The 23,938-nt window shown below is 28.3% G+C and overlaps 1 protein-coding gene across 1 annotated transcript in view; it reads right to left on the reverse strand.

The window, feature by feature from the left end:
- LOC113367634 (microtubule-associated protein futsch-like) overlaps positions 1 to 23,938 on the reverse strand; it is a 53,677-nt gene that overhangs the window by 18,150 nt on the left and 11,589 nt on the right. Inside the window, 3 exon segments of the mRNA XM_026609224.1 lie at positions 12,680 to 12,739; positions 12,741 to 12,853; positions 17,177 to 17,275. Of these exon segments, the coding sequence (XP_026465009.1) occupies positions 12,680 to 12,739; positions 12,741 to 12,853; positions 17,177 to 17,275 (272 nt within the window).

Genomic DNA, 23,938 nt, shown 5'->3' on the forward strand with positions numbered 1-23,938 from the left:
AGGAGACCTAGTCAGTAAAATGCCTATATCTCCGAAAATCATTCAAATTTTCAAAAACCTTCTCGCACCCACATTTTTAAGTAGTTAAACTTTGAAAATATGAAATAAAAAAAATTCAAAAAGATTTTTTTGAATTTCTACACTAGAATACCCCCTTAAGAGTATAGTTTATCTTACCATGTCCAACTTTATGGTACAAGTTAATAGGTTCTGAGTCTTTGTAACAAGCTTGAGGTTTCAAATTCAAGCATTTCAAATCAGTCAAAATATTCTGGCCTTGCTCCAACAAATCCAACATCAACGGATCGCGGTCTTTGTCGCCATCAGGGCTTTGTAGGACTTTTTTGTCCTGCAGGTTGCAGAAAGAAATGTCCGATCTGAGGGTTATAGATAGTGCTGATTTTTTTCTATTGATGACGGAAGACAAGCCGAGGCATTTGAATTATTTAGCCTAGTCATCAGAACGGCGTCGAGGCGATCCAGGTGACGGGCGAAGTCCCAGAAGCAAGCTTTTCGGGCAAAACCTCCGTCGACTGAAAAAAATAAAGAAAAACATTTTATAGGACAGGATTATGATATATCATCTATGTATATATATATATATATATATATATATATATATATATATACTAGCTGACCCGGCAAACGTTGTTTCGCTAAGTACGGTGTGTTCTAAACAATTTGTAGAGAATCAAAAATATTAATACTTTAAGAGTATAAGGATGTGTTGTTTGAATGCTATATACAATGAAGTGTTATAAAAACAATAAACTCCATTAGTTTGTCTATATTTTGTCAATACAATCAAACTGGAAGTTTTATACACTTTCTATAGAAAACATGGTATAATCTAATCCAAGTCTTTTTTGGTCATTCGACTTATTGATTACGTTTCAAGTTTTTCAGATTCTTTTTGGATTCTGGATTTTGTGTATAATTGTAAATAATACTACTGAGCTTATAAAAAAATTTCAAATTTCTGCGAGGAGAGATAGAAAATGAATTAAGTATTTCTTCTTTGACCTGCTTTTTGAAAAGTTTCATGTAACATTCGATAAATTAAAGTAAATTTATTAAAAAGTATGTACGTAGAGCAGGGCGAGGCACAAAGGTCCAATTTGACTTTGAGCAAATATTAATTATATTATATAAATCAAACTAATTATATCACAACAAATAACACATTTCAAACAAACAATTATCTGACTACGTTCAGTAAAACTGTCAGCTACTTCATCATTGTAGAAATGTGCTTTTATTGATGTCTTTTAAAAATTTGTTATCTAGACCTTTTTACCCCATATACGGGGTAACTTGGAACGGCCAGGTGGCAAACAGGTTTAATGTCTTATTTTAATTTTAATGGTATTTTACAAAACAATTACATTTTTAACTAATGCTATAAAACTACCAAAGAAAATACTTTACATATGGATTTTCAAAGATTACGATTTATCTCCTGATAGCACTGATAGCAAAGTCATGAGAATCAAGGTTATAGCTGGTTATACATCTTTTTTCCTCTATTTTCAAATATTGTTGTTAAACAATGCTTAACATAACTGGTTTTTGACACATCGGTGGTGGACCTTTTTAACCTCGGACCTTCATATATTACTAATTATTCTTTGATAAATTCTGGGAAAATATAACTGGGAAAATGTTATTCGACAAAATGCGCATTTGGTCGATACCAAATTCAGGTTTTGAATTCAAATAATATATATAAAAAATAATATAACGTAAAAAATGTTTTATAAATACCAATGAGTATATAATTATACAAATGAGATCTTCCAGAGCACCGTGTTTGAGAAAAATATGCCAAAAAGTGCATTTTCATATTAACATTTCAAAAAAGTTGATATTTTGAGTTTCTAGTAACTCTTGCGATCCGTTTAATAACGTTTTTGTGTATAAATATAACTACAAATGAAACTATTTACTACAATTAAATAATATTCATCTAAAGCATCCTATTAAACGTAATTGAACATCATCTGTCAAAAACGTTTGACATTTGACGTATTAGCCGCCATCTTATAGTTTTATTTAAATTACGCTTCTACAAAAAATTTCAAATTAAAAATGTAAAGTTTCTACGCGATTTTGAAATAATATCTCATCTTTCCGACATACTACTGATTAGCACGAATTTTTCAAGACTAAGACTGGCCAAATCGGTTTAGCCGTTTTCGAGTTTTAGCGGATCATTTTATCGAGCTTCATTTTCATATATAAGAAGATATATATATATATATATATATATATATACATAAAACTTACCCAACATATTAAAGCCATTGATTCCAAAAAGTGCAGCATCACCTTGTCCTCCAGGAAAAACATACAAAGTCGGATGACTAAACCGAATATTTCCAACCACATCCGAAGATTCGAGCAAAGTGTGCAACTCCGTCGGAATCAACATGGGCGATAGATAATCTAAGTAAACAATAACACATCATTTAAGGAGCACAACTAGTGTGAAATTTTCAAGAAATCGAATTTTCAATTTTTCCATATTTCGATAGGTTATACCTTTAAAAATAACATACCAAAAGTTCAAATCGATATCTTAAATAGTTTTTGAGTCACAGGCATTTTAAGAGTATATATATAGTATATAGTATAAGGATCATTTAATCTTTAAACGCGTTTTTCTCGAAACAGCATTTTCCGAATTTGCTGCAGCGATTACTCAAAAACAAATGATCCGATCACTATCGAATTTTTTTACATGTTTTATATATAGTTCTCCGTAAAATGAACTATGGATTTTTTGATCGGATCAAAAATCGAATTTTGGCAGTCCAAAAACGACCAAAATTTTGGGTAAAATTCGACTTTTTTTAAAAAAAACGCCGTCATTTTGTCAATTTTTGATTTTTTTTCTTTATCGTAGTTCATTTTACAGACAATATTATCTAGTTTAACGAGAATTTTTTTAAATTCATTCCACGTAGAAGGTCGGAATCACTGCAGCAGTGAAGGGCCTTTTTTTGTCGCGCCGTTGGAGATCGTCGATAACTTAAAAATAATTAATTTTTTTCTTCAAAATTTTTACTATGTATTCTTAAAACATGTATAAATATATTCCTAAAATTTCGAAATGATTGATAAAATATTGTTTTTTTAATATAAATTCCTAAAAATCATCTTTCTTTTAGGCGGTTACACTAGTTGTGCCCCTTAAATAAATTATTCAAGAAGGAAATAAATTTATTTTATATTACCAATGAATGCATTGATTTTGGCGCTGCCACTGGTCAGCACATCATTAGGGTTGACCCTGAGTTGACAACCCTTTGCAAAGGGTTTATCGGAAAGGTTGCTCCAGCCGCCTGCAGAAGCGCAGTGCAAATCGACGCTGACAGTATCGGGGTAGGCCCGAAGCACCCTTTGCACATCTCCGTCTTGGAAAGCCTCGGAAAAATCGCTTAAGGAGAATGTACCATCCTGGAAATTAAAATAATAAATAATTTTGGAGATATTATATTCAATTTATAAATATACTAGCTGACCCGGAAAACGTTGTTTTGCTAAGTAAGGTATATTCAAAACAATTTCTAGAGAATCAAAAATATTAATACTTTAAGTGCATAAGGATGTGCTCTATATAATGAGGTATTATCAAAACAATAAACCCCATTAGTTTGTCTATGTTTTGTCAATACAATCAAACTTTATACACTTTCTATAGAAATCATGGTATAATTCAATCCAAGTCTTTTTTTGGTATTTCGAGTTATTGATTACGTTTTAAGCTTTTCAGATTCTTTGGGATTCTGGATTTGAGCCACAGCAACGCGTGGCCGGGCTAGCTAGTATATTTATATATATATATATATATATATAATGAATTAGAATGAAAAACGGGATAAAAGTATCCTATATGTTTCTAAACTACCTCCCTGCCAATTTTCATCTAAATCGGTTCAGCCGTTCGCGAGATATAAGTGTTGCTACTTAAGCGATTCTCTTTTATATATATGTAGATTAGGTTGGTCCTTAATATAGATATTTTCAAATTTCTTTGCTCCCAGGGGCTCAAATGCTTGCAAATTGATAAAAAACAATTCTCTAAAAATTTTAGCTCTTAATATTAACTTTAAGATACTCCGCACTCCAACTAAAGTTTTTTGGTACTTCTTCCTAAGTAAACTTCCTAAAATTATTTTATAAAATACATCATATTTTTGTTGTAATTTTTTAACTTCCCATAGGGTAGTTATAGTAATGGGCCGATAATCGAAAATATTTTTTTTTGCATTTCTCGACGTTTTGAAGGTTTCTGAACATTTTACTGGCATACCTCAGAAAATATGGATGTGTGTGTGTGTGTGTATGTGTTTTGTATGTCCGCATGTTTTCGTCCACGTTTTCGAGCGCACCGATCAACCGATTTGAATAGTTTAAAAAACATTCGATTCCTATTAATAGGGAAATGTGCTGATTAGTTTTTGGCAAAGGCAGGTCCAGCCGTTACGGAGATATGGAGCAAAGAGTGCAGAAAATATAAATCGAGTCTTTGAGAGAACGGATCATCCAAAAAACATTCAATTCGTAATGACGGGGAACAGTGGTTATTAGTTTTTGGCAAAGATAGGCCCAGCGGTTTCGGAGATGCAGAGCTAAATGTTAAAAAAATGGCAGTTTTTGAGAGAAACTAAGCGTCCGATTTAAATGATTCAAAGAACTTTCTGCTTGTTTCAACAAAATAATTGCTTTCGGAAAAAAAATTGTTTCTAATTTTTCTTCAAAAAATATTTTAGTAATTTTGGATTAAAAATTCAAAAAAGTACCCAGACTAAGCACAGTCTAAGCGCCACTCCGGTACAAATGTTTAGCCAAGTACGTTTAGACTGTTTATATACTGGAGCTCTTTTCCAATTTTGTGAGAATCGTATCAAAAAATGTGAAAATGCCGCCAAGGTAAGCACAGTGTAAGTGAAAATGTCGCACAGAATTATTTGCAAATGCGAATTTAGACTGTGACTATAAGGGAGCACTTTTTCAATTTTGTGTTGTAAATTAAGCAACTATTTTTTTTTTAAATTGAATTCGAAATGAAATGACGATTGTTAATGTTCTTTCTGGAGATAAATTGATTTATGATTTACATTTCAGTTGCTCAGATATAACAAGATGGCAAAAATAATGAAAGTTACAGTATTTGTAATAATATATTTGAAAACGTTCAAAATTTCTAGAATATTTCATTACAGTACGGAAAGTTCCAACAATTTGCCTTAAGGCACGATGCCATATGCCCTACTAGTTTTATTTATGATCAAAATAAGCAAATTATATATATTTTATTATTTATATATATATATATATATATATATATATTATTATATATAAATACATACTGATATACATTATGTATCTATTTCGTTTGCATAAATTAGCATTTTCTATATCAAGACTTCACATTTTCAATATTCTCATGCATTTCTGATGTACGAGTATTTATAACCGCAAAGAGAAGATTTGCATCTTGTGCAAACATTAAATTGGTCACAAAACAAGAAGAAACATTACGTTACTACCAGAGAGTGCATTGACTTTGAAACAACTGCAGCTATAGCTATAGCTAAAACTATTTTAAATAGAGAGCTAAGAAATAAAAGATATATAGAATAACTAGATGACCCGACAGACGTTGTCCTGTACCCACGTCTACAAATCAAAAGTTCCAAATTTTTTAATATCCTATCCTATACTTTTTAATATCCTATTTGATGTCCTGACTTTGTGATTCATTTATGGTCTTAGCATAAGCAGTATAAGAAATTCAGCAAAAAATAATATAGTATCTGCGGTAAAAGAACAATATCACACTTGATTTTACCACACAACACAATTGCTTCAATAATTCAGTCTAGAATTTTCATAATCTCGTACGACATATTAGTTGCTTTTTGGCAATTATAATTTTTAAAGTACTTTTTTCTTAATAATAATTTAATAAACAATATTGTTTATGTTCAAATCTTAGGTGAAATAATTTGTAAAATCTAGTTCATACGAGCACTCTTTAAAACAAGATCAACTTGTTAAATATTCCATATCCAATGCCAAACAAATGAATTTTTGAGACATAAAACAAAATTCTAAATCATTTTTTTAATAAGTAGAAATACTTTTGTATAGTTAAATAATTTAGTAAAGTAAACCAAAATGCGACATGCATAAGTTTAAAAAAATAATATATATGCAATTTTGGACTTGTTGCGTTATTTATTAAACTGAAGTATATAATTTCACGTATATACTGTTGACTGCATCTTATATTATTTTAATTTCTGGCACATCTCAACTGCTTTTCGGCAATAATAATGTAGACATTACATTTTTTATGTATATTTTATTCTAATATTATCTAGGCTCATAATTTCAGCTAAATTCAAATTTCAAGTGAATCGACATTTCTAGCAGACGACAGTCCAAATGTTTTCAATGTCAAACAATGATAAGTGGTTTTTTGTAATTTTTGCTCTGAGGACTTCAATTCAATAAAGTAGGAAGTTTCCTATCTAGCTCTACAATTATTATTTCAAATAGTGTTCAAAACTTTATTTTATCATTTTGCACAGTAAGAAGCGTTTGGAAATAGCAGATAACAAGAAACAGCTGTAAAACTCCAGCGAATGTTTATTACCCGACAGCCCAAGTCGAAGATTTAGTGTTTATTTATAGATTTTAGACAAAATTTATTGCATAAGATATAATAGACAATTTATTTATATTTTGCCACCAAATGAACTTCAGAGATGAGATTTAACTCATATAATATTATATTGAGGTGCATGACATCGTGCCTTAAGGCAAATTGCTTGGACTTCCCGTAGCGAAAATTAATTATTAAAAACAAACTTTGCAAAAGTTTCAAAAAATTAGATGTTCGAGAAATTTTTAAATTTCTGGAAAAAATTGGCTTTTTTTAATTTTTTTTAACTTCCCGTAGGGTAAGTTATAGTAATCGCAAAAAAATCGAAAATGAAAATTTTTATATATCTTTACGTTTCAGAGGTTTCTTAACATTTTGGCATACCTTAGAAAAAATGGATGTATGTGTGTGTGTGTGTGTGTGTGTGTGTGTGTATGTATGTATGTATGTATGTATGTGTGTGTATGTATGTGCGGATACAAATTTTCGTCGACGATTTCGGGAACACGGATCAACCGATTTGAATAATTCAAAAAACATTCGATTCGTATTGATAAGGAGACGTGCTGATTAGTTTTTTGGCGGAGGCAGGTCTAGCCGTTCCGAAGATACGGGGCAAAAAGTGCCGAAAACGGTAACTTAGTTTTTAAGAGAACGGAGCGTCCGATTTGAATAATTCAAAAAACATTTCACTTGTATTGACAAGATGAAGAATCGATAAAATTTTCATGAAGGTAGGTCTAGCGGTTTCGGAGATATGGAGGAAAAAGTAAAAAAATGAGCCATTTGGCGGTCAAAAATGATCATAGACATATGCACATCAAATTATCAGATATTTTATAGAGATTTTAACAATAAGTATACATTTTGTTAACATTCCTATGGGTTCCGTACCAATGCTTATGCGTTAAACAGCGACGCGGGACTTACGTCGCTTTGTCTCTATGCAGTTAAAGCAGTACGATTGCTTTGAAAAGAAAGTTCAGATCTTCCACAATATGTCAAAATAAAGAAAAAAAAAATTTTTTCAAAAAAAAAAAAATTAAAAAAAAAATTATTTTTTAAAAAAAAAATTTTTTTCAAAAAAAGTAATTTTTTGTCCAATTTATAGTTTCTCAAAAATCTTATTTTTTCAAAGTAATTTTTTTTCAAAAATGTTGATCGTTTTAAAAAATAATATTTTGGTACGGGAAGTTCCAGCAATTTGCCTTAAGGCACGATGCCCTAATTGCCTTAAGACAGAATTCCACTTACAGCTAGTTTGTATTTTTTTTAATTGTAGCCGCATACATACACACACTCATCCATTTTTTCTAAGGTATGCCAAAATGTTCAGAAACCCTCCAAAACGTAAAGATATGCAAAAATTTTCATATTCGATATTTTTGCGATTTCTATGACTTAACGAGATGTTAATTAAAATGAAAAAAGTTTATATGACACAATATTTTTTTGCTTCTAAATTTCCATTTTCACTTGTGGTATTTTATATGAAAATATCTGCAGGTGAGTATATATAATAAACGTCGAGTTGATACGAATATCGGAAATGTAGGTCGATTTTGCATAATCCAATCCATCGTCGGATATCGATGTTATTTCAAGCGATATCGATATTTAAATTTAATATTTGTTACGCGAAAGCGATGAGGAAAAAGATGAAATACTAAGAATCATCGAAAATTTAATTGAAAGAAATTAGAATTTTATATCAAACACTGCTCACAATCGAATTGTGAAAATTTTTCACATTGAAATTCGTTAAAAAGGTTATTTTTTTAGGATCATCTAGAAAATCATTAAAATTAATTTAATTTATTTTTTCCTATATTTTATGTAACATTATATTTAGTGTGTCTAGTTTATAAAATATTTGCAGGTGCACTTTTGTAGTTGTAAATTATTTTCATCATGGATGTGTGCACAATTGAGACCTAAATCGTTATAAGACCAAAAAGTAAATATTTTTTTTTAATCATTTTAAGATATTGTTAAAATACAAAAATGTTATAGATACAAAATTAAGAGAAAATTCTAAAACATTCGCCTTTGTAAGATAAAATTTAAGAGATAATTATATGAATATATAAATCTACATAATAATTAAAACTATACTAATTTTGTAGATACGACACTCTACACAATTTTTGCGTAAAATACTTGAGTAACTTGAATAAAAAATATTAAAATATAATATAATGTGGCTCTTTATAGTGAACAATGAGAATCACTGATCTAACAAGTTCGTTTTTGAAAAATTTCTATCTCCCAGAAGGCAAAGTAGATTCGAAATCAAATTCAGAAGGAACTGCCTCAGAAACTATATACATATACAGTTTCCTTATTCGTTTCCGTGAATTTTTGGCTTTAAAATAAATTTATTCAAAATACTATGTTGAAAAATGCTATAATAATTTAAAGCAAATAAATCATTGGGCTAAGATAACGTTTTCCCAATACATTTTAATTATTTTGTCACCTAATTACAGTAAGATCATCTCAGTTATTTTCATGAGAAACTTTAGTTAGAGTGCGGACTATCTTAAAGTTAATATAAAGAGGTAAAACTTTCGGAGGATTTTTTTTATCACTTGCCAAGCATCTGGGCATCTGGAGCAAAAAATTCGAAAATATCCATAATAAGGACCACCCTAATATATAATTAAACTTGAATCATTTATAAACAAATAGAATTAACAATGAATTAAAAATTTGATGCAATGATTTTTTATACTGTCAAAAATTTTTGCTGTTTGTGAGAGCCCTCAAACAAAATTTTGATACGGTGCCCCACCAAAGTGCACGCTACGCCCTTGTATTTGCTTTCTAATTAATTTAGGGTTGTATAATATCAAATATTGTGAATGAAATCATAATCAGAAACAATAAATATCAACTTTTAGTTTTTTGAATTTGTATAATAATATTCTACATTTATCAAAATTCTACCACTGGGCTTTTTAGGACATACAAGCGACTGCCTATAATGAATACTATTAAAAATATAATAATATCAATTAGAAATCGCATTTATTAATTTTTAGTAAAAACTTAAACATTATTTTCAGAAAAAACAGTTAAAATTTCGGTTGAGTATGTCAATTATTAGTATTAGGAAGTTTGCGCAACTTGCCTTAAGGAAAAATGTCACTTTCAACTAGTTAACTAACTTTCCGTATGATAAGTTATAGTAATCACAAAAAAAATCAAAAATTTAAATTTTTGCATATTTTCACGTTTCAGAGGCTTCTGAACATTTGGCATACCTTAGAAAAAACGAATGTGTGTGTGTATGTTTGAATACAATTTTTCGTCTACGATTTCGAGCACGCAGATCAACCGATTTGAATAATTCAAAAAACATTCGATTCCTATTGATAAGGAGACGTGCTGATTTGTTTTTGGCAAAAGCAGTTCCAAACGTTTCGGAGATACGAAGCAAAGAGAGCTAAAAGTGGTAATTCAATTTTTGAGGCAACGGAGCGCCCGATTTGAACGATTCCAAAAACATTTTACTTGTATTGACAAAATGAAGAACTGGTTAAATTTTTGAGAAGGCAGGTCTAGCGGTTTCGGAGATACAAAAATAAACATCAAAAAAGATATTAGGAAAACAAAAATTATCATTAAACATATGCACATCAAAGTATCAGATATTATATAGAGATTTTAAACATGAATACTAATTTTGTTACAATTTTTTTTGGGCTTCGTATCAAGATTTTTAATTTTTAAAGTTTACTTATACGGTTCAAACAAATTTCAAAATTTTCAGAACTTTTCAAAAATGTTCATTAGTTATGTCTTTTTTATTTGTTGTAATTCACAATTTATACTCTTTTACCTCATAGATCATTTTATTTTTAAGTTTACTCTATATAATCACAAAATTTAAATTTAATATATCAAAATTGAAAAGACTTACTACTGGGTAAGCTTTTAGATCTAATGTTTAATATTTCATATATCATCAAAATTACTGAATGTCTTTCTTTTTGTTAAGACAGATTGTAATTCAATAAAGAGAATAAAAAAAAATAAAAAAAACTTTTAAAAAATATGCAAAGTTTTATTCCTATAAATGTAAATTTTAAATTTATAATTCAGTTTAAATTTTACATTTACAAAAGTATTAAAATGTGTATATTTCATATGCGTTATTGTAATCGTAAGAAATATATCCTCAGATGGGTTCATTCGGCATCTCTTTTTAATGTAAACATTCTTAAGTGTTTTTGAGCGGTAAGATCGTCACTGTGTATTATATGAACGATAAAATATATATATATATATATATATATATATATATATATATATATATATATATATATAGTAATTACAATTATCTCTTTAAAAATATTTAGAACAATTGTTAATCAATATATTTATTAATTATTAATTTTCTTGCTGAATATTTAATTCTGGTAGTAATTTGCCTTAAGGTTGTGAACTTTCTTAGGTGTTTTTGAGCGATAATATCGTCACTGTATATTATATGAACGATAGAATATATAGTAATTATAATTATATCTTTGAAAATATTTAAAGCAATTGTTAATAATCATTGATCAATATTTATTGATGATTAATTTATTTTTGCTCGATTATTGTGGTTCAGCAATTTGCCTTACGACACTATGCCATACACCACTAATTTTAAAATTCGTTCCACACTTTAATCCAACCCGATGATATAGTACCTCTCTCCCATATTCCCTATCTATATATCAATATCTATCGATAAAGCCATAATCGCCTCCATATACCGTTTTCGTTTTCCGGCTTTTCCAAAGGAAATACGAGTTGGTACGTGATGAGAGAGTTTTTCTTAAATATTGATCTCATATCGCCCAATGACAGCTAAAGTGCTTCGGACACTTATTCTCTTCATGTGGGATATGTGAAATCTATAGTCGGGGGCTTATGTAACGTCATAGCAAAAAAAAACCTCTACTTATCACAGATCGTGATAAGTAGAGAAATATATACTGTGGTAATATGAGAGATACTTGTCAATGGTAAAGGACTTGTAAAGGGCAAGGAAATTGACGTGGAAATAAATATTGAAGCTGTGGTTGGTTGGCAATTTGCCTTGGATGAACTTGATATTAACACTTTCGGGACGGCACCGATTTCAAAACAATCTACTTTACCGGCTGTAAACTTGATTTCATTGTGTATGTTATGCAATTTATTTGATAAAAATTTGTGGTCATTGTAGGACATACATTTATAATATTAATTTATTTTTGATCATTTTATAAAAAATGCTGACGTTCCAAACAATTTCCAAAATGCATAGCTGGTTGATTTTGACATGTTTTACAATAAAATGTTGTTCGCCGCCTTCCAGAATATGCCACTGATTAGTCAGTATTTTGTTCATTTTGTGCTGCCATTATGGTTTGTTTTCTCTATTATATTGTCTAATATTCATTTGTAAAATATAAATTAAAAATATCTATTGGATGTCTTGTATTGCTTGTACTTGTAGTCGGGTGCTTTTGATGTATGTCAAAACTCGATTATTGAAGGAGAATCGGCACATTCGCTTATGTCTCCCGCTCTTCATTAATTGGTGTCAACTCTTTTTTTTTTGTTGGTTGGATAATATCATCATCACATTCATCACTATAATAGGTGCGAATAGTAATTTCGTAAATTTGTCTGCTGACTGTCCTATTGAAACTCATCTTCACCACTGCTTATTCACAAAATTTACTAGTCTTTTGTTTGCCATATTTAAAAGCGCTCGGTCGTTTAAATATTAAAAAAAGACCATATAGCAAAAGAAAAAAGCTAAAAATACTACTAAAATAACTTAAAATTATTTCAAAATACAACACTGTTTTTGACTGCTATATGTTTTATACAACTTTGCGATGCAAACTGAGTCATTGTTTATAGAATAGCCTGTGTCTCACAGAGTATGTTTGTCCCACTGAGGTGGACAGCCGTCCCAAAGTATTAACATGAATTTGGTGAAGTATTAGTATTATGTACCTGTAATATCCAGCTGCCGTTCCCCTGGAAGGCGTATCCTGCATGCACTATGTGCCTGTGTTCTGGTGAAGCTGGACAGCAGATTGCGCATACATTGCACCAGGGTATTGGTCTGAGGCTGGATCAGGATCTCGGTCACCAGGTTCTCGGTGGCGTATTGGATCAGTCTCTCTCCTTAAAAAAAATGCATCAATCAGCAAACATTATTAGGAACAAGGTAAAACACTATGAACACAAGGGTGGTCCTTAATATGGAAGTTTTCGAATTTTTTTGCTCCCAGGAGCTTAAATGCTTCCAATTGATAAATACAAATTCTTTGAAATTTTAGCTCTTAATATTAACTTTAAGATAGTCCGCACTCCAATAAAAGTTTCTTGGCTTTTCTTTATAAGTAATACTTATTTTATAAAATATATCAATTTGTGTTGTAATTTTTTTTTGTTTATGATCAAAATAAGTAAATACAATGTTATCGCAAAATTTTGATTCACTTGTGGCTAGTTATAAAATTATAAAAACAAATGGAATTTTATCCATGTTATTTCCTTAAAAAACTTTTGTTGGTTTGCGGACCACCTTAAAGTTGACATTAAGAGCTAAAACTTCCAGAGATTGTTTTTATATGAGTTTGAAAGCATTTGAGCTCTTGGGCGCAAAAAAAATTCATAAATATCCATATTAAGGGCTACTCCTGAAAAAGGTGATGGTTAATTTTTTGATATTAAGAAAAGATTTAAAAAAAAATAAACGTTAAAAATTTTCACACACATATATGAGGATGACTTTATAAGTCTTGATTGATAAAATAATAAATAAAAGTATGAAAAAAAAACTTATAATGAAGGAAGTAAATTCGACAGACAAAATGACAAATGAAGAAGTGCTGAAAAAATTAAAAGAAGAAAGAACTTCTCTGAGCACCTGGATTGTGAAAAGGAAACTGAATTGAATCCATTCTAAAAAAGTGCCTCCTACATGATCTAGTCGAATGTAAAATAGAAAGACTAAACAATTGGGAAGAATGCAGATAATTTATAACCATGTACACAAACTTTTGGTCAGAATGGACGTCATTTATAAATTATTTACAAGTTTTTTTTTAATTAAATATTCTTTACTCCTTTTTATTAACATAGCAGTTCAAGTTCAAGTTATTTCATCAAATGTGGTTTTTCTTCTTTATTGTATTTTCCAAATATTTTGTTTTATCCTCTGAAGAATAATCGTATGGAAGTTATTAAAGAACTATAGAAATATATTTTTTTATTTCTATCATCTGTTGAAAGGCTTTATGTAAGTACTTAATTTTTCTGTATATATGTATAGTTGAAGGCATGTTAAAGATTGTTAAAAGTTGTCCTAAAAGCTAAACTTTACTGATTTTAAAATAGGATCCCAAGAGAGAAAGATAAAGTACGTTTGTACGAACAAGTTTCCATTATTGCATTAATTTAGCGCCCTACATCAACATGAGCTCTAGGCCCCATTGCTTTTAAAAAGTCAAAAGTAAATTTTTTTGGTACAAAATTCTTTCTGATCAAAAAAAGTGACAAAACCGTACCCAGTTTCTCTTTCTGAACCAGAAAGTAAATAATAAATAACAATAATATTTTAAAATTAATCAATACTAATAAAAGAGCAAAATATTAAATAATTATATAACAACACAAATTATATAGATATTTATAACCAGGAAAATATATTTCATAATACTTCCCGATATAATAATCAATAATTACTATCGATTTAAAATATCATTTAATTCTTTAAGTATTGATAATTTATTAATTTAAATTGAACGAGATACTTTATATTATTCAATTACAAAAAATATATCGTAAAAGTATTGTTACATAATTTTGTAGTTAAAATAATAAGGAATTAAATTGGAATTTAATATAATATGAAGTATAAAATTACAAGCATTAGCATTAGAACAAGAAATAGGTAATTTTGTATTATATAATAAGAAAAGGTCACAACTGAAATACCTTAAAAATTCATTTTACAGGATGCATTATTATAAATTGTTCTAAGTATTATGATCTGATTTACGTGAAAACTAAATATTGTACATATTTATTATAAAGATAGACAAATAGGGATTTTAAATTTTAGTTTTTAGGTAATAAATCATTTCTATGTAACATGTTAATTCGCTCTTTGCAATTGTACTTACATTTGTTCAATACATTTTATTAAAATTACTTGCAAAGAGCGAATCAACATGTTGAATAATTTTTTTCCCTAGACAAATAGAAGTTTTAGATTCAGGTTTTCGGTATATCATTTCTATGTGACATGTATGATTCGCACTTTGCAAATAATTTCAATAAAATACTAAAATTATCTTCATAAATTCCATTTTTTACATAACTTTTATCCTCGCATAGGCTATAGTAAGAAATTAATACAAATCTATGTTCCATTTACTATTTTAATTCATTTCTACTAATTTAGATAACTCCAACACCTATAATATATCATATCAAAATGTTTACCTGTGTTTTGCATCCGCAATTAAAAAATAATTAACGTCTGAAAAAGCGGAAAGAGTGGCTCCGTTAAAGCTCCATTTCCCAAGGCAGAATAAAATTTAAATATTACCATTTTTTCATTTATTTTTAACGGTGAAAATAATGAGAATTTTTTCCTCGTCTACGTTTCAAACCGCAATCTTTTGTTGTTTAAACAATCTACATAATAAAACTTCGTGAAAAAGAAACTGAAAAGGATCGTAGAACTTCTATCAGTAAAGGAAAATATATACCTACCAAATTTCAATTATATCAAATTTTTCTAATTTTGATTAATTTTTTATTCTGGTTTAACGTTTCTCTTATCCCTTGTTAAAATTATGTCCTTCCTATAATGGAAAACAGATTCCCCACAAATTGAAGAGAGCATTATCTACGATCATCTATTTTCTTTTCTCGATGCCATGTTTTCCAATTTCAATAACTTAATCCCGACGATAAAGTATATGTATATATATACAATGATGTAGATAAATGTGTCGATAGTGGAAATCCATCGATAGTATTAGAGGAATCGATTATTCTCAATATCGATAGTGAAGAAAAGCAATAAAGTTACGTCGTTTGATAAAGTACTACGGATGAAATAGGGAAATTGATGTATATATATATATATATATATATATATATATATATATATATATTAGGGTGGTCCTTAAAATGGTCATTTTCGAATTTCCTTGCTCATCCCAGGGACTCAAATACCCAAAAAACATTTTTCGAAATTTTTCCATGCTATTTCCATACAAAACTTTGATTGAAGAGCGCACTATCTAAAAGACAATATTAAAAGTTAAAACTTATAGAGGATTTTTTGATGAATAAAACTGATTCATTTGTCGCTAAGTTATAGCTAAAACATTTTTTTAAATTTTCAAAAAAAATTCCATGCTCTTTCCATACAAAGTTGATTGAATTGCGCTCTATCTAAAGGTTAATATTAAGAGCTAAAACTTTCAGAGAATTGTTTTTTATCAATTTGGAACCAATTGAGCCCTTGGGAACAAGGAAATTCGAAAATGACCATTTTGATGTTGACATATGTATTAACAAAGTCTAATAATCGGGCATAACATCAATAAAAAACATAAATTTCTTTCAAAAATTTATTTTAAATCATACGTTTCGGCTATAATCCTAGCCTTCATTCAGTGGAAAATTACAAAAATGGAATATTACAAAATTTTACTGAAAGCCTACTATTTTTCTTTCCAAAAATTTTATATTTAATTTTTCGTTATTTCGTAGGTATGGGATTTCCTATTTCTTATCATTATTGAAACCAATTTTATTCACAATTCACTAAAAAATCTAATTGATAATATCCCGAGATACAGATTAATATTATTTAAATAAATGTACTGATAAATATTACAAACTTAATTTTATAATTCGATTCAATAATAATTTGTTTTAAAATAATTTACTAATTTGTAAAAAGATTTTACCTTCAAGATTACAAGAATATAGTAAGAATCTAGTGTGAACCTAACTAATATTCAGTCAGACTTTAATATGATTCTTATAAGAATTCAAAAACATTCAGGTCAATTGGGACAAAATTTATATTATAATGTGAAGTGCAAAAAATCCATTTTTCCAAGTCCATTCGTCGAATAAAAAAAAAAGTAAATATTGATGAAAAACACAATTTTAAAAGCAATATTTAGAAAAAAAGCTAGCTGGTTTGAAAAAATAATGGTGAAAGGTGGCTGAATATTATTTAACAAAAGCATAAATAGAGCAGAGACAATATTGATAATTTGTTACAAAAAAAAGATGAAATTTACCTAAAAGTAAAAGAAACTTCAAAGACAGTGCAGAATTTAAAACGGATAATGAAGTAAACAGGAAAAAACAGAGTTTGCATAATACAGATCTAATTTCAGCCTTGTATATATATATATATATATATATATATATATATATATAAACCCAAAAAAATAATAATATTCTTACCATGTCTGGCCTCTTCTCCTTGTGGTGCCTGCTGAGTCAAAGCCGACAGTTCCTCTTCTAAATCCACGTGGCATTTTGATGAGTCCCATGACAAAAAGCCTGAAAAAATAACGAAATACATTAGATATACATATAATAAATATATACGAAACCTGAAAAGAAAATAATATATTTAAAAAAAATCCAGGAGACTTCCAAAAAAATATTGCAAGCTTTTTGAAGCCAACGTAACTTGAAGAAATTGAAAATCGTGTTGATTATTTTTTATAAGAGCGAAAATTTCATTTTTAAAATGTAAGTTAAATTTTACCTAAATAGCTAAAAATCTCATAATTGATCATTGATATTAAGACAAAACGCCACTTACACCTATTTTATTTTATTTTTTCTATTTTACCATTGTCTTCAAGTTCGACGTCCACGCGCAGTTTCGTCTGCAGAATTCTGATTCATATCATTTATTATTATTTTAAAACAATGTCCTCTTCAAAAGGAAGATCATGGCATGTTGATGTTGATGTTGATGTACCATCAACTAAAACAATGCGATCATTTTCAAACTATTTTGCAACAGGCAAACTAATTGCAAGCCATTAATTTCGCCGACATCCGGGAAAGCGTGGGACTATCATTGTACGATGGATGCATTTTGTATGAGATATCTCTATTAAAAAATATCTCATACGAAAAAAATAAGTTGATAAGTGATACAGATAAGTAATTGGATATACACGAAATTAAATTTTGACATGTATCGATAAAATAATAATAAAAGTATTTCATCTTGTACATTATCTTTTCAATTGTTAAACTAAGAAGATCTCATTGGAGTTCTTCTTAGACATCGCTCTCAAATATTGTCAATTTAGCTTATAGGAATCCTTATGTATTTCTGATTGCTGAATAAAACAGAGTTAAAAAAAAAAAAAAAAATCTTTGCTCTTCGGACCCTATGCCAAAAACAAGAAGTTTAACTTGTCACTACCGTACCCACTACATAAGCCCAAGAAATTTTCCTTTTTCTTTAAAACAAAAGATTTTCCTTCAAAACAAATTTTAATTCAGGATTATATTAAAATTCCTGAAGCGTCCACTTCTTAACATAATGATTGTTTGATATTCCTTCGTTATTGCATTTATGTTTACTCGTCTTGTTTGCAGAGTTTTGGGAAAAAGGTTTAAAATCATTAAAAGTTCTTAAGGAGATAGCTTTGTTAGGCTGAAGTTTTAATATGAACGTCTTTTAATAATTTTTCAAGATTTTTTTAGAAGCTTGTCCTTAGTGGCGATTAATGAAAATGCTAAAAATCTTATCTATTATTATTATTTTTAATATAAAGCCAATGGTGATAAAATTATATTATTGTAATTACAGTGCAAATTAAAATCATACTTTGTTCCTAAGCATTCAATAATTTTGTTTTTAAATTAATATAAATAGTAAAAAAAATGTTTATTTCATCATGACCATTACAAAGTATTTAAAAGCAAGATTGTTGGCAAGAAATTAATTCCAAAAAGAATAAAGCCCAAGTGAATATTTTTTTAAAATTTATATTCATAATATATAAATAGTAAAACAAATTTGGAAGCAAGATTGTTAGCAAGAAATTAATTTCAAAAAGAATAAAGCCCAAGTGAATATTTTTTTAAATTTATATTCATAACACATAAATAGAAAAACATATTTGGAAGGACGATTGTTAGCAAGAAATTAATTCCAAAAAGAATAAAGCCCAAGTGAATATTTTTTTAAATTTAAATTCATAACATATAAATAGTAAAACATATTTGAAAGCAAGATTGTTAGCAAGAAATTAATTCCAAAAAGAACAAAGCCCAACTGAATATTTTTTTAAATTCATATTCGTAACATACAAATAGTAAAACATATTTGGAAGCAATATTGTTAGCAAGAAATTAATTCCAAAAAGAGTTAAGCCCAAGTCAATATTTTTTCAAAATTATATTCATAACATTTAAATAATAAAACGTATGTTTTATGATTGGATATTATATATTTTTCATGTAAGTATTATATATATGCTGTTATTTTTGCAACATAGTCCGAGGGCAAAATAATTATGCAATTAGTAACCACAACCGCAACATGAATTAATTAACAATTTATACGCAGTTATTTTTATGAACTTTTTTTTTGCCTTCGCATACATAATTTGCACATTTATCGTATTCAGTTGCATATCGTGAAAACTTTTTAAAATTTAGTCTTAGTACTACCCTAAAGGTTATATAACATTTTAAGGAAACATATTAGAATATGCAAACAATGTCATTTGTAATAGTATGACGTTGAGTTCTGGGACACCCTGTATATATTTTATAACTTATATGAAATGTTTGTTGTTATTTAATAGTAACAATAAAGCGCACTTTTCACTACAGATTATGATATTTGAGATCTATAACCTCAAGTGGAAATTTAATATCATACTGCTTGATATCAAGCTGCCTGACGTCGGGATCGAACCGGTTATTAGTTTTTCTAACTCACTTTTTTAACCATTCTTAATATTGAAATTTTTGTAATAAATTACAAAAATGATATCATACTGGAAATTTGATATCATACTGCTTGATATCGAGCTGTCCGAGGTTGGGTTCGAACCGGTGACTAGTTTCTGCTAACTCACATTTTGACCACGAAGGCCTCAAAACTGTTTTTTAACCTCTTAAATTAAATATTTTCATAATAAATTACATATATTTATATATTTATACTTACAATAATTAAAAGAAATTGCATCAAAATTTTCAAAAAAAAAAAAACAATTAAATGTCTGTTTTTTTAAACATTTCGAAACTGTTTTATTTTTCAAGTTTAAACTATACTGATTATGTAATAGGGTTTAAAAGCGGAAAAGTTAAAGTATGTTCATTTGAACAAGTTTCCATTGTTCAATCAAAAAGGATCCGAAATGGGAAAAGATGTAGTATGTTCATTTGAACAAGTTTCCATTGTTCAATCAAAAAGAATCCGAAAAGAGAAATATAAAGAATGTTTGTTTGAACAAGTTTACATTATTCAATCAGAAAGGGACCAAAGAGTGAAAGTTGCAGTATGTTTGTTCAAACAAGTTTCCATTGTTCAATCAGAAATGGCCCAAAGAGAGAAAAATGATGTATCTTTGTTCAAACAAGTTTCCATTTGAAAGAGAAAGGAAAAGGAAAAAGTAATACAGGAATAAACTAGTGGTGCATGGCATTATGCCTTAAGACAAATTTTTGGAACTTTCCGAAAAGTAATTAAACATTCAAGAAAAAACAAATTAATAACAATTGTTTAAAACAATTCAAATAATGTTAATAAATAAGCAATTGAAAAATAAATTTAGTAAATGCATACTGTAAATTTATAAGTGCTTATTAAATTGGGTGACAATGTTTTTTTGAAAATTCTGAAATAATTAAAAATTTAGATATTTTTTTAAAAAATTAGTAAATTTTTTTAAATCTTTAATACTTTTTGGAGATGTTTTACGAACCAAGAAAAAGTTTCTTCAAGTCCAAGACTCCGATTTGACAAATCTCACCACTTTATATTCTGTTTTCAGTGTTTTAAATTAGCATCGTCTCAAGTCCACATCCGCAAATAAGTAAACGTCATATTATACACTTTGTGTGTGTGTATTTCTGTGTTTTAGATTAATTGTAACTAGAAGTAATGTTCTGAGCAAATGTGAATATATGACAACACGTCTCGGAGAACCGTGATGAAAGATTACGAGAGAGATTATGGCGAGGATTGTTAAATGTACGAACATTATTAAATTAATGTCTGACAGTAGAATTCGTGAAATGAAACTTGCTTTTATTTAATACGTGTCTGGGTAATCAAGATTTGATAGTAGATTACTATCACAAGGAATAAATAAAAAAAATGACGAAAACTTTAACTTTGGGTTATATGTGTAGAGTAAATCTGAAATTTTCGTTTCCCAGGCGTTTTGCAAACAAAGGCGTTTTGTTTGCCCAGGAAGGAATATTTGAAGTACGAAAGCTTCGATATCAAGTTTCTGGGCTTTTAAACTGTCGACACAGCTTTCGGCAAGAAAATCAATTGTTCTGTGGAATATAAGCATTCGAAATAATAATAGAGCTGGGAGACCTAAGAAAAACTTAACACATTTTTCTATTTTGCTCTCAAAAATCCAAACTTGTAGATACATCTATGTTAGCTCTAAAGTATTCCCGAGTTTCGTTATTTAATATTACTGTAAATCACTAGTAATTTTAGATAAATTATAAATACATAGAATAGCGTTGTCATTGCAACAAGAAAGGAATAATGTTATGATAATTGCACCATCTAAAATTCTGTTATTCAAAGAACTTCAAAAGCGACTGAACATGCCCCCGTACTTGTTTTTTTGTAAAATACGCCTGATCGTACGGCAATTAGATAGACATTTTTATAATTTTCGACACCAACAACAAGAGCATAAGAGAGCGTTGTCATGATAAACATTATTTTATGAGCTTTGTTACGGCAGAATTGCCCCATTAATATATTTTTTATAAGGAAAATTACTCCTTTTTTAGAGTTAAATATACAATTAATTTTATACAAATTTTAGAAGAGTTATTTCACTCTGTCTATACAAATCTTATTCTCAATTGGAAATAAATATAAAAAGTGATTTTTATTACTATTCATAATATTTAGGTAATATTGTAAGTTTAGGTTATTCATTACATTAAACAAAATGAATTAAATGAGTAGAATTTCTCCCAGCTCTCTGTCTATTTTACCAAACGATTATAGCATTTTGTTCTCCGCATTGTCGAAACGAAAAAAAAAACAAATATCTCTGTATATGGCATCACTTATCGATATAAATGTTTGCAGAATAAATTCTGCTAAAAGGATTCTGTACAGGATTATTATTTGCCATCCGAATAATACGAAACAAATGAATTTGTAGAGAAAATACAATTCTGCGAAAAAAATTGAGAATTGAATTAGTACATGTGTTTGTATATTGATTTTAAATGTCTATACTAACAGTTAATTCGACTAAAGTTATATTAGTCCAATTAAAAATGCTCTTTTACATGATACTTATCTATCAATATATAGATTTCTATCAATATATAGATTTTTTGCTAACAATAAGAAAAGGTTGCTAGATTTTAACATTTACTTATTTCCAGAAGAAGAATTTTATAATTCCTTTATATATATATATATATATATATATATATATATATTATATATATTCAGATAATTAATTATCTAATTATTTATCTCTCAAAACAACAACAAATTTGGAAGCCGTCAAAACAATGCCAGAAATTCCATTAATGGAAGAATGAAATATCGATATTAATATATTATCATAATTCAAATTCTGTCGATTCGTATTTGTTATAGATAAAATATATGAGTTGCTGTTTTGAAAATATCACTAATGCATAATTTAATGCAGAATAATCACTCATAGATGATTAAAATTTTTGGTATACACAGATAACAAAAAAAAACAAAAACATATATATAATTATTGTTGGTGTAAATAAAATTATCATGTATATTAATTAAATTCTAAAAACCAAATCAGATATATTCTAGCTTTTATATAAATATTTTTTAATTTAATTGTGCTCAGAAACGCTTTTATTAGTATTTTGATTTAATTTGGTTTCGCTAATTAAGTGGATTTAATTAAAAATCAGCATTTTACAATTCAATAATATATTTATTAGACGTCAATATTCCATAGCACACTTAGTATATATTAGAGCTAATTCGCTCCAATATCTTTCAAAAGATTTTCCAATTAGCAAAATTACTTAACGTCTTTTTTTGCAAAAACATGAATTTTTTTTAAGTAAAACTTCTTTAAGCGCGACTAGGGTGTAAATTCGTACAAATGCAACGGAAGTGCGTTACGGCAGATAAGATAAGATAAGAGTCGAGTGCCAATAATTCGTCATTCGCTATCGATGATATCATTTATATACAGGTTGATTGTGATTAGTCGTCGCGTATTTGAATAGAGATCTGTCGTTGTATACGTACCGATATCAACAAGAAAATCGGCATAGATAAATAAACATTTTAAAGTTACATCGTAGTACAAATCTTGATTAAATAAAAAATGCTTGATTCAGTAGAATATTTAACCCTGTCGCTTAAAAATATTGATTAATAAGATTAGTGATTAGTAAGTTTATTGATTAGAAATTATTTCTATATTATTCGTAGTTTCTATAAATCTTTGAAGTTATTAAATGGAAAATATTTTTTAGGCAAGACAGATATTACAGCTGCTCAAAGAATGAGATTATATCGCGAAAAAGTAAAAAAAAAACACAAGCAGTCAATGAATGTATATTAATTTTAATTACATGAAGTTCTTCAAACGCAATTATTATATGATGAGTGAAGTTGCGAAAACAATATTGGTTTAGGCGTTGTTTAACATAATCCTTTTTGTGAACGAATATTATAGAATTTATTAATCAGCAATTACTTTATTTCTCTAATGAAAGTTTGTTTCTGAATGCTAATTACAATGACAAACCGATCATGTCATATTCGAAGTATGACCTTGATTACATTAGTGTTTGTAAATATTATACATATTTTTAATGCAATCATAAATATATAATTTATAATTTATCATTATATAAATGTGTATAATGATTGACGACACTAATAAATGTGTGCATCACGGGTGTTACCATAGTACTAATAAATATTCAAAATTGTTATATGATGTATTTATTTTTACATAA

The sequence above is a fragment of the Ctenocephalides felis genome, unplaced genomic scaffold (genome assembly GCF_003426905.1).
Source record: "Ctenocephalides felis isolate EL2017-DRISC unplaced genomic scaffold, ASM342690v1 CF-g0.4_SCAFFOLD_01170, whole genome shotgun sequence".
NCBI lineage: Eukaryota > Metazoa > Arthropoda > Insecta > Siphonaptera > Pulicidae > Ctenocephalides > Ctenocephalides felis.